Genomic DNA, 12,344 nt, shown 5'->3' with positions numbered 1-12,344 from the left:
TCAACGCTCCGCTTCTTTTACTCGTAACGGTCAAAGTTTCTTCTGCCCTGAGAGCGGAAGAAGCCAGGGTTTCTGAAAACACTGTAATGATGGACGTATAACCCCGATAAACTCCAAACAGTAATTTTACAAATTATTCAACCAAAGTGAAACTGATCTCTCAATGCCTTCTTTGTTTCTTTTTTATTTGCTTGTGTCGGGTACTATGCGTGCACGGTTTCTTTCTGCCAACCCTGTTGGGCTAGTTTCCATCTGTTTCTTACATCGCTTCCATAGTCTGAAGTTTACAAGGTTGGCTTCATGGATATATGAGATAGTAAAAACATAATTCACGGCCGCTCCAAAATCATTTCATCCATCTGAAAGTCAATTCATGATTACCGGATTTAAGACGAATTGCAACGTTCAAGTTCAAACACGCTGTAATACCTACCCAGACTGCCAGATTAACAGATCAACAATGCTGAACACAGTTTTCGGAGATTATGCATCTGATACTAATAAATCGTTCCATTGTTATTATGATCCTAGTCTGGGACCCAAACCGGTGAGGTCCATCATCCAATGGCGAGAATTCGATTCAGAGGCGGCAGAATGATGCTTTCACATGACGACGCAAGCGCTCCACGGTCTTTATCCCGACAGAGAGTACTACTATCTACTAACTAGGTAAATAAGTCCACATGGAATTCGATTTATTTGTCGATTACATAGCTACAATCAGCTGGGCATGATTTGTTTGTCTGCTATAAATATTTTCGGATCTATAGTTTCGGCTTACGAGGGAATTAACCTCGTGCAGTAGGTGCTTGACGGTGCACCACTTTAAAAAATACCTTAACCGATGGCTTGTGCTGCGCACATCGTTGCCACAATAAGAACGACTCTAGTTATCTTAGTGCCCAACCTCCAGGGCATTCCTAGCTGTTTCTACCCCACCACTCAGTGATCTACCACACAACTGTGGCCCAAATTGGGGGGGGCTTGACTGGGCTTGTCTGGGCTGCGCCGCTCTCTGTCTGGGCTCAAACTCCTCTAGCATTTAGACTCCACGCCTTAACTACTCCTTCCCCAGAGCCTAGACCTGAATTCCACTACCGGCACATCAAACCTTCTCCTCTCCCCTCTTCTTCTTCTCCTCCTCCTTGACTTCTTCAGTCTCAACTCATTTCCTCGTCACACGACGAAGAACATACGATTACTCACTCAGGCTGGTTGTAAAGCGCTGCCACCAGCCCTTGTACCGAATTACGTATTGCGAACCCAACATCACTACGCCGCCATTCAGTGCCAGCCAGCTTCACCGAGTTCCCTCTGACGTATCGACTCGAATTCGATCACGATAGCTTTTACTTCGACTTTTTGCAACCATAGCCACCAGGTATAGTCAGAAAGCTATTCCCCACGCAATCGAAAGGCGACAACACTTGTATAGTACAGTTCTGGGCTCGCGCAATGCTATTTCGCCCTACATACTACGTTCCGAGCTCTGTCTAAAAGATCCCCGCCAAATTTATTGATCCGCCTGGCACAACGACTGAGGCTGTCTGATTCACCTCTCGCCGCACTCCCGCCCTTTCTACACACATCTTCATATTTACCAGTGCCGATTGTATTCTTCTGCCATCATGTCGCGCAACCAACCCATGAGCATAGAGGCCATGCTCGACATGGAGCGCAAGGAGGTTCTAGCATTGCTAGAGAACAGGCCTAAACCTAACCCTGCCATGCAAGGCGGTATGCGATCTGCCTCGCCTTATGCCACTCCTCGATCTCCCGTCCGGAGCATGTTGGATGTCGGTAATCAACCAGCACCCGGTTCTCCTCGCCAAGCTCCGGTGCGGAGTATGCTCGACACCACCTCTCCTCCTCCACCCAGAGTCCGAAGTATGCTGGATACCGACACACCTCTATCCGCCGCGAAGCCCTCTGGCACTAGCACAACTCCCAACTCTCCAGTCATGACCAAAGCATCCCTTGCGCCTGCTAATACTGGACACACTCGAAGCTTTTCTGACGCTGCGTCAAATCCAGTTGAATTTGGACCTCGAGCAGCTTCTCGAAATGACCCTGTCGCAGGCTATCAATTTTCAGATATTATTACTCGTAACTCAGGCCAGCAACTCCCCAAGAGAAACACGCAGGGCGGTAGAAAGCCGTCTGGAAATGCCTTGAGCGAAGCACTTAGAAATTCGGACCTCAGCGGCCTTCAAATTCCAGGCGAAAGTGATCGTAAGCGTTCCTGGTTCGGTGGCAACAGCAGTAAGAAATCGAAGTCGCCGCATAACCGTCTAGCATCGCGGTCCAGATCACCGCATGTACCACAAGCGCTGAGCCCCGGTACAGCTATGCTGGATGACGGCACTATCGTGGATTTAAGCAGCGCTTATCGTCGACTTTCCGACGCAAATTTGGCATACTCAACTGGCAGTTTGTCAGCGCTGCCCAATCGCCAAAACAGCCAGAGTGGCCGAATGATAAAAGACTATTTGGGTCCCGATGGCGAGGCACTAGGCTCCAGTGATGACGATGAGCCATACTCATCTGACGATGAAGATCGTGGTCGTAAGAAGGATCCTAGGTCGCTCAATCCCGATGCGGTGGGCCAGTCCGGCAGCGAGAAAGAGCGCCGAAAATCACTGAGTCTTATGGCTGCTGCGGAAGAAGAGCGTATGTGAAGCAGAACTCCCATCTCTAAAAACTGACCAATCGCTAAATTTATTATATAGGGGTGACCGTATCAAAGCAACAAGGCTACCGCTCTCTTTTTGATGAGCCAGAGATCAAGGTCACGACTCCTCTGGGCGAAAACACACGACTGAACAAAGGTGGTGGTGTGCACCCCAAGACAGCTTATGATCAGATGTCAACTGTTGCTTCAGCGAACGATTCTGATGAGGAGCTGGATATGGATGACATCAAGAGAGCTCAAAATTTGGCCTGCTCAATGTCAAACATCATCTCTACCAATGAGTCTCACCGGGCTATTCGCATGATTTACCGTGGCGACTACAACAAGATTGCCCAGCAAGCTGAAGATGAGCAACACCGGTTGCGAAAATATCTGGTTGCATCGGATCTGAGCGACGAATCAACACATGCCCTGGAATGGGCTATTGGTACGGTCTTGCGAGACGGTGACACGTTGATGTGCATATACTGCGTGGATGAAGAGACCGGCATTGGTGGGGTTGATAATTCAGTTCCCGATGATCCAAAGGCTATGAAGGAGCAAGCGGCTGCGATCAACACAGTCGCCAGCTCAAGATCTGTCGCACCATCCATGTCTGCAGTGCCAGATTTCGTGCGGAACACGATTCGAGGCGATTCGAAAAACAACACTCCCAACACGTCCCCGGCACCATCAAGCCGGGCAGGAGGAGAAAGGGGCAGGGCAGAGGATGAGCGACGCCATGCCGTTAAGCAAATCACCGATAAAGTGCTGCGCCTTTTACGAAAAACAACTCTTCAAGTGAGGGTGATTGTGGAGGTACTGCACTGCAAGAACCCAAAACACTTGATAACAGAAGTGATTGACCTTGTCAATCCAACTCTGGTTGTTATAGGAAGTCGTGGAAGAAGCGCACTAAAGGGGTAAGTTACATTATTGTGATTGTGAGTTTCAAGTCGGATAGCTAACTAATATGTGACAGTGTCATTCTGGGATCTTTTTCCAACTACCTGGTCACCAAAAGTTCTGTCCCGGTCATGGTAGCGCGAAAACGCCTCCGGAAGCAGGGTAAATACCGAGGCGTGAAGCCAGTGAACAATCTCAGCAACCCAACGGCTCGAAGTCTGGCCAGTGCTAAGATCGATTAATCGAAAATCGACATGGTGATGAAGAGAAGTGCGGCTAAATACATGGATACGCATGTTGAGGGACACTTCACGAAGCTTGATGATTTGTTTTGCTGGGTAAGAGCGGCGTAAGGTATTCTTCTATTCACACCTAGAGCTGGATTTGGTCCATCGAGAACGAGAGGGCGCAATCTGTAGCGACTGAACAGAAGATGGACGGGTCGTTGTGTTTATGGGTAGAAGATTTCTCTCTCTATGATAAATAACAGAAGCTATTGAGCGATTGGTAAACTGTTTTGAGGGTGTTTTCAGGAGTTGGTTAATTAATTAATAATGCTTTGTCCTATTATCCGTATGTAATGTTAGTTAATCCTTGTATTTATTGGTTGATTTGTTGTTGCATCAGATCCATTACTTAGGAGAGAGTGGTTGTCTCAGGTACGTCACGTGCATCATCTATTTGAATCTTTGAGTGCGGAGAGGTCTGAGCAGCTGCGCTTAAGTTAAGAGAAATAAGCTTTGAGCTTTGTCGCCGGCGCGTAAATTGGGACACAACTACTAATCGAAATTCTGACTGTATTTTTTTAATAAAATCCAACCCACTTGTAATACCTCTGGATGACGGCCAACTGATCTATTCATCAGCTGCCAGCGAGATTTGCCATTTGCCACAGGGGGTTTGACTCTTCTCATTGGCTTCTCAACCCCAACCCTAGATAGGTAGGTATCCGTATCCTGACTCGCTTGTCATATTATATGGCCCGCGTCTGGCCTGGCCTTGCCTTGCCTGCTTGCCTTGGTTTTGCCTGGCCCTGACCTACCCAGGCCTTGGGACCTTGTCTCGTCTCGTCCCCGGACGGACCAACAACGAGGCTGAAACCAACAACGGACAGCATGAAAGTGCTCCGCCACTACAAATTGCACTGCACCCCTTAACTACCTGCTGGATCTGATCTCATGAATTGAAAATTGAGTGGTGCTCTATTAGCTAGGTAGTCTAGTCTAGTGTTTTGGTTTCATTTTCGTGTTCTCCCCTCACTCTTCACTCTTTTCCCATCAGCAACTATGAGACTCGTCAATACCAAGACGCTGCAGCTTGAGACCCTGGAGGAGGGGTCTGAAAAATACGCCATCTTGTCGCATACGTGGGGTAACGATGAGGTCCTCTTTGACGATATTCAGAGTCCCGCGCGCATGGGCGAGATTCGAAAGAAGAATGGGCCTGCCTACCGCAAGATAGCTCAGTCCTGCGAGAGGGCCCAGAGTCGCGAGCTCAATTACATCTGGATCGACACCTGCTGCATCGACAAATCTAGCAGCGCAGAGCTTTCAGAAGCTATCAACTCCATGTTCCGCTGGTATAGCAATTCCGAAGTATGCTATGCATATCTCTCAGACGTCTTCATCCACGAGGTTGGGGTCGAAGTGGCCGACAGCTTGAAGAGCAGCCGCTGGTTCACCCGCGGCTGGACACTACAGGAGCTACTTGCCCCCAATGAGGTGGAATTCTTCGATCACAATTGGTCGCCCCTGGGCGAACGACACGCTCTATCTTCAACAATTAGTGATATCACAGGCATTGATGAGACATACTTGCATAAGCCGGATACGAAAAAGGATCGCAGGATATCGATAAAGCTTCAGCGCGAAAACGTGGCCACAAGGATGGGCTGGATGGCCCAGAGGGAAACGACCCGTGTTGAGGATATAGCATACGCTTTGATGGGAATTTTCGGTATTAACATGGCGGTTCTGTACGGTGAGGGCAGCAGAGCTTTCCTACGGCTACAAGAGGAGATTCTCAAAAGGTCGCCAGATCAGTCCATTCTTGTCTGGAGATGGCCTTTGGCCCGCAAGCCTGAAACGAAAACGCAACGGATGCACTTTTTAGCTGACAGCCCGGCCAACTTCAACTTACGCACATACGCCGGACAGGAGGATTCTGAGAAATTCGGGGTCAGGTTAACAGATCAAGGACTCGTTGTTCGTGTCTGGAAGTGCCCTTGCAAATTGACGCGCTGGAATCATGACAAGACGGAGCTTATAGACGCTGGGAACCGGTGGTTGGCTGTTCTCGACTGCAGCTTGTCGCCAGATACGTTATCGCGGCCAGCAATAATTCTCGGGGAGAGCCCTTATGCTGAAGGCGTGTTCCGACGAGATCCCACGAGCGTTATTATGGTGATAGAGCACGATCGCATGAAGTCGGGATACTTGGATACCGGCGGTGATCGACACGGTGAGTACAAGTCCCAAGCAGGAACATAAGCTTCCAGAACTGACCTTTCCAGCGATACACTCCATTGAGTATAAGCCCGAATTCAAGACGGAGACAATACTGCTCGAGTCAGACACAGTTGAGCCAGAAGTCCGTCTGCGGGGAAGCTTTCCCTTCAAGGTGAACATGACTCTCAAGGACCGCGAGCTTAAGCAGCGCGCGGCCTACACAGGGTCTCAACGATACGTTGTCGCTGGTCAGCTGGGAATCAAGCCAACACAAAATCCCATATACGGAGTCATATTCCTAGGAGACGATGAAACCGACACCGAGCTCGTCGTGTGGTGGGGTCTGATAGAAGAAGGCTCAGCCATGTACGACGTGCACAACCGACACAACGGTCCTCGAGTCTGGAGTAACAGCGTCCCCGTGTGCTTCGCCCAATCATGGAAGAACCTCACAGGGGCGGACACGTGGGATGCCTCGCTCGCCGAGTCCCTGGCTGTCAACATGCTGTGCGAGGAATTTCCCCTCCCATGGAAAGGTACCGAGCGGCCTTCAGTGGTGGAAGTGGAGGACGGACTGAACCTGCAAAATAAGATTGGCGATAGCAAACCCATGGCGACGGAAACAGTGATTGAGCTATTCACGCAGTGCTCTCAACCTATAATCGAGTGTGTTGGTTGGGGGATGAGACTCAAGGCGTCTATGAGAAGGGTTGAGTTCTTGGGACGGCTGTGCTGTGAATTAGACATTGAGGAAAAGAACCCCAACGTCGAGATTCCGTAATGCTGGTATCTGTGCATAGAGTTTAGGTGTTTTGCATTGAATCGGACCAGGTTCCCATGGTTGTGTGGGTGGTTGCATGTATTGGCAATGGCGAGTATGTTGCTTGTATGGGATGAGCTTTGTGCCAACATTTTGAAAAAGAGATGAATGGCAGATAGACTAGATATACAATAGATATATACTGGTTCTACAAATTAAAGAAAATTATTTTAATATCATATACTGACATCCATGCATTGTCTTGTCACTGTAGTTACATCTGTCTCCTCTATCTTCCGCTTGGTCCGTGAGACTATCTCTGGCGCCTTGATCTTGGTTCCCTTGCTCGTCTGCTTGTATCCAAGCCCGAACTTGTGGCCCCAGACCCAGATCCACAATTGTGCCATTCGTCAAGTGGTTCTCTTATGCTAGTCTGGGCATCAACAACAGAACGCTGCCAGCTAATCAAGAACGTGATCATTCGAGTCATAGTAGCGGTCTTATTGGCTATGCGAGCTAAGGAATCATAACATGGTCACGATCTGCTACTAATGCCTGTAGTCTGCCTAAGCTTGGAAAATAAAAACAATACTAACGCGATTGACAGTTCGTCAGTGGTATTTCGCGTACTAGCAGTAGGTCACATCATAAAAGAGGATCGAATAAGGAAAGATAAGGGAGATCTGAGACAACAATAAACAAAAGAGACCATGTGACCTCTTTACTTTCGCGTTTCATGGAAGGTTCAACGCGTAGAGTGGATGACGGTTCTTGCTCAAAGCGGACTAAGGCGGGGGTTCATGGAGCGGCCCTTGTTCTGCACGGTTGGCGGGGGTTGATTGGATGTTATGCGTTGTCCAGGGCAGACCCAGGCAGGCCCAACCTCGTCGATTTTGGGGTCTTTGGAGGGGAAGTTACGAACTTGACCTGAATGAGGGCGAGGGGAAAAGGGAAGGGTCGATCTCAGTCTCTGCTTGCCGGTACCTGGTTCAACTGCAAGTGATGTGCATCACCTATGTACCTTATCTTAGTCAAATAACCGAATATTGACTTGTGTTTCATATGTTTCGCCTTCCTTCCTTCCATTCTTAATTCCTACTCTTTCCATTACATCCTTTTCCTCTTTCCTTCCTTGGTACCTAAACCACTGGTCGGTCAAGGAGCCTGCGACATCCATTCTTAGGTTCCTGCCTTCCACACATCATCCTTGCATAGTACCTGCTGTACTGCTGTGTTGTACTTGCGACCTGCGCTCCTGCTCGGGCCTTCCATTCAATAGTTGGACACTCAATCCGTCTTTAAGACTCTATTCACCCTCTTCCCTTTCCTCCTCTGCTACCTACCTATTATCTATCAATACCAACGTCTCAATAAATTTTACTTGAAACCGTTATTACTATTACCTCAATAACCTTACTCAACGTCCGTCAAAGACAAGACAGGATCAAAAATCGCTCTTGTGACTCAAAATCAGCCATAAGTCGTCTCTATGAATTCCTTCTTCACGGTAAACAACAACGTCTCGCTTATCAGCATTACAATTGCTCCGAGCACCTACCTTATCACTGTTGTTCTCCTTCTTCTCTTTGCAATTATCTACTTACCCCGTCTTGTCGCCTTCCGATTCCCCAGCCTCGGCATACCCTTGCCATCTCTGGCGTCAATATTAAAGCCAATATTTGGAGATCCAGCAGATCACCACCGACCGGCCAGGTCGGAAAAGCCCCTTCCAGCACCGCCCTTTGCAGCATCTGGGCTTGTGTTTGAGGATCAACAACACTTGTTTGTCTCCGGACAGGATATCGTCCTTGCGCAACGTCGCCATTATCTTCAACAGCAATTGGCGCAAGAGCAACACCTACTGCTTGAGCAGCAGAAGCAACTTCAATTCCAAGAGATTGAGCGCCGTATTCGTCGAGACTCTCGCCATACCTCATCCCCATCAAAATATAACCGTGACCATGGATCCTCACGACATGCTGGACGCGTCCCTACAGGACTTCGATCTCCCACCAAGTCCATCGCTGCCCCACCACTCAGCCCACCGCAGCGAAGCAGCAATGACAGAAGGGGATCTCGAGGACTCGGAGACCGTGTCCGTGGGTGGGTACTCCCCTCCAGCTTGGAGAAGACTCGGAAACGGAAACCGGAGTAGTGGCTTCTGGAGAGGTCCTGAAGATTTTCCATCCCGAGGCATGAGCACGTTGATGGAAAGCACACCCGAGTTGGATGACAGTGAGGACGAAGGAGTTTTAGAGAGGGCAATTCGCACAAGGTTGCCCAAGGGAAGTCAGAGTCCGGAAAAGAGGAGGAGTGCCAGTCCTGGTTTCTTTGACGACACCACAATACAGTTTCAACTTCAAGAAAGGGCAACTCCCATAAAAGATTTGAGCTTACACGAACCACCACCGCCCGACAATTGTAAGTGATAAGAGCGTGACATGATCTGCTCAATCTGTGTCTAACATAGGTCAGATATCCGCTTTGCAGTTCGTGCGGAAGTCCAGCAGCGCACTGAGCCTATCGAGACGGCTATCAATTTTATCCGTGACCATTACAAAGCCCTGACTCGGACATGGTCAACAACACTAAGCACCATCGTTGTTGGCTTCTTCGCTGTCTCCCTCTTCAAGTCACTTCTACAGCCTGCTGCACCACGTCCTGTGGGTGACCTTGTAAAGGTCGCGGGGCTCGCTCGCTCATTTGAGCCTCTCATTTACTACTCCGAGCATGCTGTCTCTCAAGTACATGATCTTCAGGCGACGAGTGTAGCTGTCTGGGATCTTGGTGAAAGCGTGCGTAGTAGCGACATGCGAGATGCAACTAGCATTGTGTCAAATCTAGACGCCCTTAGTGAAACCATGAAAACACTGGCTTTGGAGATGACCAAGTTTTTTGCCAGAGTAGACGGTGATATTGATGGGTAAGTCGTTCCTCGAGTATTTTCCTCTGCATTTCTAACTTTCTCGTAGTATTCTCAACGTAATGGACTGGGCAAAGATGCATCTAAATCGACTCAACGCATCTCCCTCGCCATCTACCATATCGTCAGCATATGACAATATCCACAACATCCTTTCTCAAGCACACATCCTCGAAGATGCTACGGGCTCTCCTACAACTCTCGGTCGCTTGACCAGCCATGTCTTCGGTCTGTCGAACCCACAAAGGGAGCAGCGCATGGTGCAGCTCCTATTTACTGAATTCCTCACTGTTCTTGAAGATTCAATTCAAGCTGAGCTGCAACATAGCGTCACTTTGTTTGCCCTCTTCGAAGCCGTCGACCATCACTTCCTCAACCTCGCCCGTACGGTTGTCCGCGAATCATCTGCACAGGAAGAACTTCATGCCGACATGCTCTCCAGCCTCTGGACACGACTTCTCGGTACGAGAGCTGCCGAACTACGCAAATTTGAGCAGAACCGTCTGTTGTTACGTGATGTGCGTGAAAAGACGGTGCGCAACAAGGGCATTCTCGTTGACCACAACGGCAAGCTTTTGACCCTAAAGGCATCGCTCGAGACGCTTCGCAGTAAACTTGTCTCGCCTCTCGTCCGTGGCGTCAACTCCACAACACTTACCCTCGAAGACCAGATCCAGGGTCTGAGCGACGTCAGTGATTACCTCGGCGATGTGAGGAAACAACAGAAAGGAAAAGTCATGGAAACACTATTCGGCACCGTTCCGAGTAAGAAATATACAATTGCAGAAAGAGCCGATACTGTTGTCGTGCATCCCCTTTGATCGGTTAGCCTAGCGAAGAAAGCATTGCACTTTGTTGGATATCATCAGCTGGCATAGAATCATGGCTGTTTTTTGTATTTCTTTTGTTTTTGGATACGGTTTTGCTTTCTCTGTACTAAGCAGGTGTTTGGTCACAGGCGTTGATTACAGCCACGCCAGCTTGCTTTGATGTACATCGCGAATTACACCAAGTTTTAGTTTTAGAAATACCATATGAATACACTTCACAATGTCAGTACGAAATCTTGTCAGTCAGCCGTTATAATGTTTCACAGAGATAAATCATAGCCGAGAGAATAATTTAACATATCTTTCATTAAAAACCCTAACCGCATAAAACCTCTGCGTTGATCGTGCCTGCAAACGAGGACCATTGGTAGGGGGTATAGGCCAACAGCCAGAGTGTCAGAAAACCGTCAACGCCGTCCTGGTGGGTTCTCTCGAAAGCGCCAACGCCGTTGCTGTGAGCAAGCGAAGGTTCGCGACGAGAGCCAGCCACCTTAAAGTCCCCAAACTTTTGAATCTCCCTTCCTGAGAAGAAATAGCAACCAAGTCTATCTGTACATAATGCGCCCCCTCATATTGGGTAACACAAGGTCGTAAAGCATGTTTCGTTGCTGATCGTTCCATAAATTGCCTTGTAGAGGCATTCGTCATTCCAGTTGAGGGGGTTGCCCAGTCAGATAACCATAATAGAAAAAAGGAAATGATGACAAGTCGGAGACGGCTTAGGCCTTGGTCTCCTCCTCCTTCTTGGCCTCACCACCTTCGGAGGTCTGAGTCTTGACGTACTCGTCGTAGACAGCGAGGGCCTCGTCGACCTTGGCCTTGAGAGCAGATTCGTCCTCAATGCTATCATACATGTTAGTTGCTGGTTGTAGAATGAATCAAAGCGGAGAAACTTACAGGTTGACAAGCTCGGGGTTTTCCATCTCCAGAAGCATACCAGTGATCTTGCCGGCAAGGTCGGCGTTGATGGCCTGGATCTTGGGGAAGATCAGCTCACCCAGAATCTGCTTCTGCTGAGGGGGAGGGGCGGAAGCAAGCTGTTGCTGGAGACTGGAGAGTCCGGCAGCATCGGCACCACGGCCACCTTGAGGTCCGTTGCCGTTGCGGCCAGGTCCACCTCGGCCACCCTGGCGGTTGTTGTTAGGGGGGAAGCCGGGCATGTTACCAGCCATGGGAGGCATGCCAGGCATACCCTGAGGACCACCACGGCCGCCTTGAGGAGCGCCACGGCCGCCAAGAGCAGCCTGCTGAGCCTGCATAGCAGCCATGAACTGAGGAGTGCCGGGTTGGCCGTATCCAGGAGGGAACTGGCCAGGCATACCGTACATGTTGGGGGGCATCTGCTGGGGAACACCACCACGTCCACCCTGCTGAGGGTAGGGGAACTGTCCAGGACGGCCCTGGGGCATTCCCATGCCACCCTGGGGGAAGGGAACGCCACGACCACCCTGAGGCATGAAGCCGGGCTGTTGGCCAGGAGCGAAGTAGACAGGGGGCTGCATGTACTGCTGGGGCATACCGGCGTGGGCGACAGCCTGTTGCATACGGATCTGGTTGCGAGCCTGGATACTAGCCTCAAGCTGGCTCTTGCGGACATCCTTGCGTTGGGCCAAAGCGACGTACAGAGGCTTGCCGTTGAACATGCGCTGGTTCATCTCAGCGACAGCCTTGGTTGCGTCATCAGGGTTGCTGAAGCAGACGAAACCGAAGCCCTTGCTCTTACCGAGCTTCTTATCAGACTTCTTCTCAGCCTTCTTGTCCTCCTCGCCCTCCTTGGTCTCATCCTTGGACTCCTCCTTGGGCTCCT

General features: G+C 49.7%; 4 protein-coding genes across 4 annotated transcripts in view; 3 read left to right on the top strand and 1 right to left on the bottom strand.

Annotated features, from left to right (window-relative positions):
• Positions 1 to 1,628: 1,628 nt before the first annotated feature.
• FGSG_08418 (uncharacterized protein) lies at positions 1,629 to 3,819 on the top strand (the record flags this gene model as incomplete). The annotated part of the gene is made up of 3 exons (XM_011322054.1): positions 1,629 to 2,670; positions 2,730 to 3,594; positions 3,654 to 3,819. The coding sequence occupies 3 exons, from the start codon at positions 1,629 to 1,631 to the stop codon at positions 3,817 to 3,819; spliced, it is 2,073 nt and encodes a 690-aa protein (XP_011320356.1).
• A 1,044-nt stretch (positions 3,820 to 4,863) lies between these two features.
• FGSG_08419 (uncharacterized protein) lies at positions 4,864 to 6,805 on the top strand (the record flags this gene model as incomplete). The annotated part of the gene is made up of 2 exons (XM_011322053.1): positions 4,864 to 6,037; positions 6,090 to 6,805. The coding sequence occupies 2 exons, from the start codon at positions 4,864 to 4,866 to the stop codon at positions 6,803 to 6,805; spliced, it is 1,890 nt and encodes a 629-aa protein (XP_011320355.1).
• A 1,940-nt stretch (positions 6,806 to 8,745) lies between these two features.
• Positions 8,746 to 10,528, top strand: FGSG_08420 (uncharacterized protein; the record flags this gene model as incomplete). Its single annotated transcript, XM_011322052.1, has 3 exons — positions 8,746 to 9,205; positions 9,275 to 9,707; positions 9,757 to 10,528. 3 exons carry the CDS (start codon positions 8,746 to 8,748, stop codon positions 10,526 to 10,528), a joined length of 1,665 nt encoding a protein of 554 aa, XP_011320354.1.
• Positions 10,529 to 10,823: 295 nt separating this feature from the next.
• The window catches only part of FGSG_08421 (polyadenylate-binding protein), a gene marked incomplete at its 5' end in the record, with an annotated part of 2,697 nt that continues 1,176 nt past the window's right edge, over positions 10,824 to 12,344 (bottom strand). The window contains 2 exons of the mRNA XM_011322051.1: positions 10,824 to 11,380; positions 11,435 to 12,342. Coding sequence (XP_011320353.1) covers positions 11,257 to 11,380; positions 11,435 to 12,342 — 1,032 coding nt within the window. The 3' untranslated portion in view covers positions 10,824 to 11,256. The remainder of the gene's footprint in view (positions 11,381 to 11,434; positions 12,343 to 12,344) is intronic.

The sequence above is a fragment of the Fusarium graminearum genome, chromosome 2 (assembly GCF_000240135.3).
Source record: "Fusarium graminearum PH-1 chromosome 2, whole genome shotgun sequence".
NCBI classification, from domain to species: domain Eukaryota; kingdom Fungi; phylum Ascomycota; class Sordariomycetes; order Hypocreales; family Nectriaceae; genus Fusarium; species Fusarium graminearum.
This window is presented reverse-complemented; position numbering and strand designations above follow the sequence as displayed.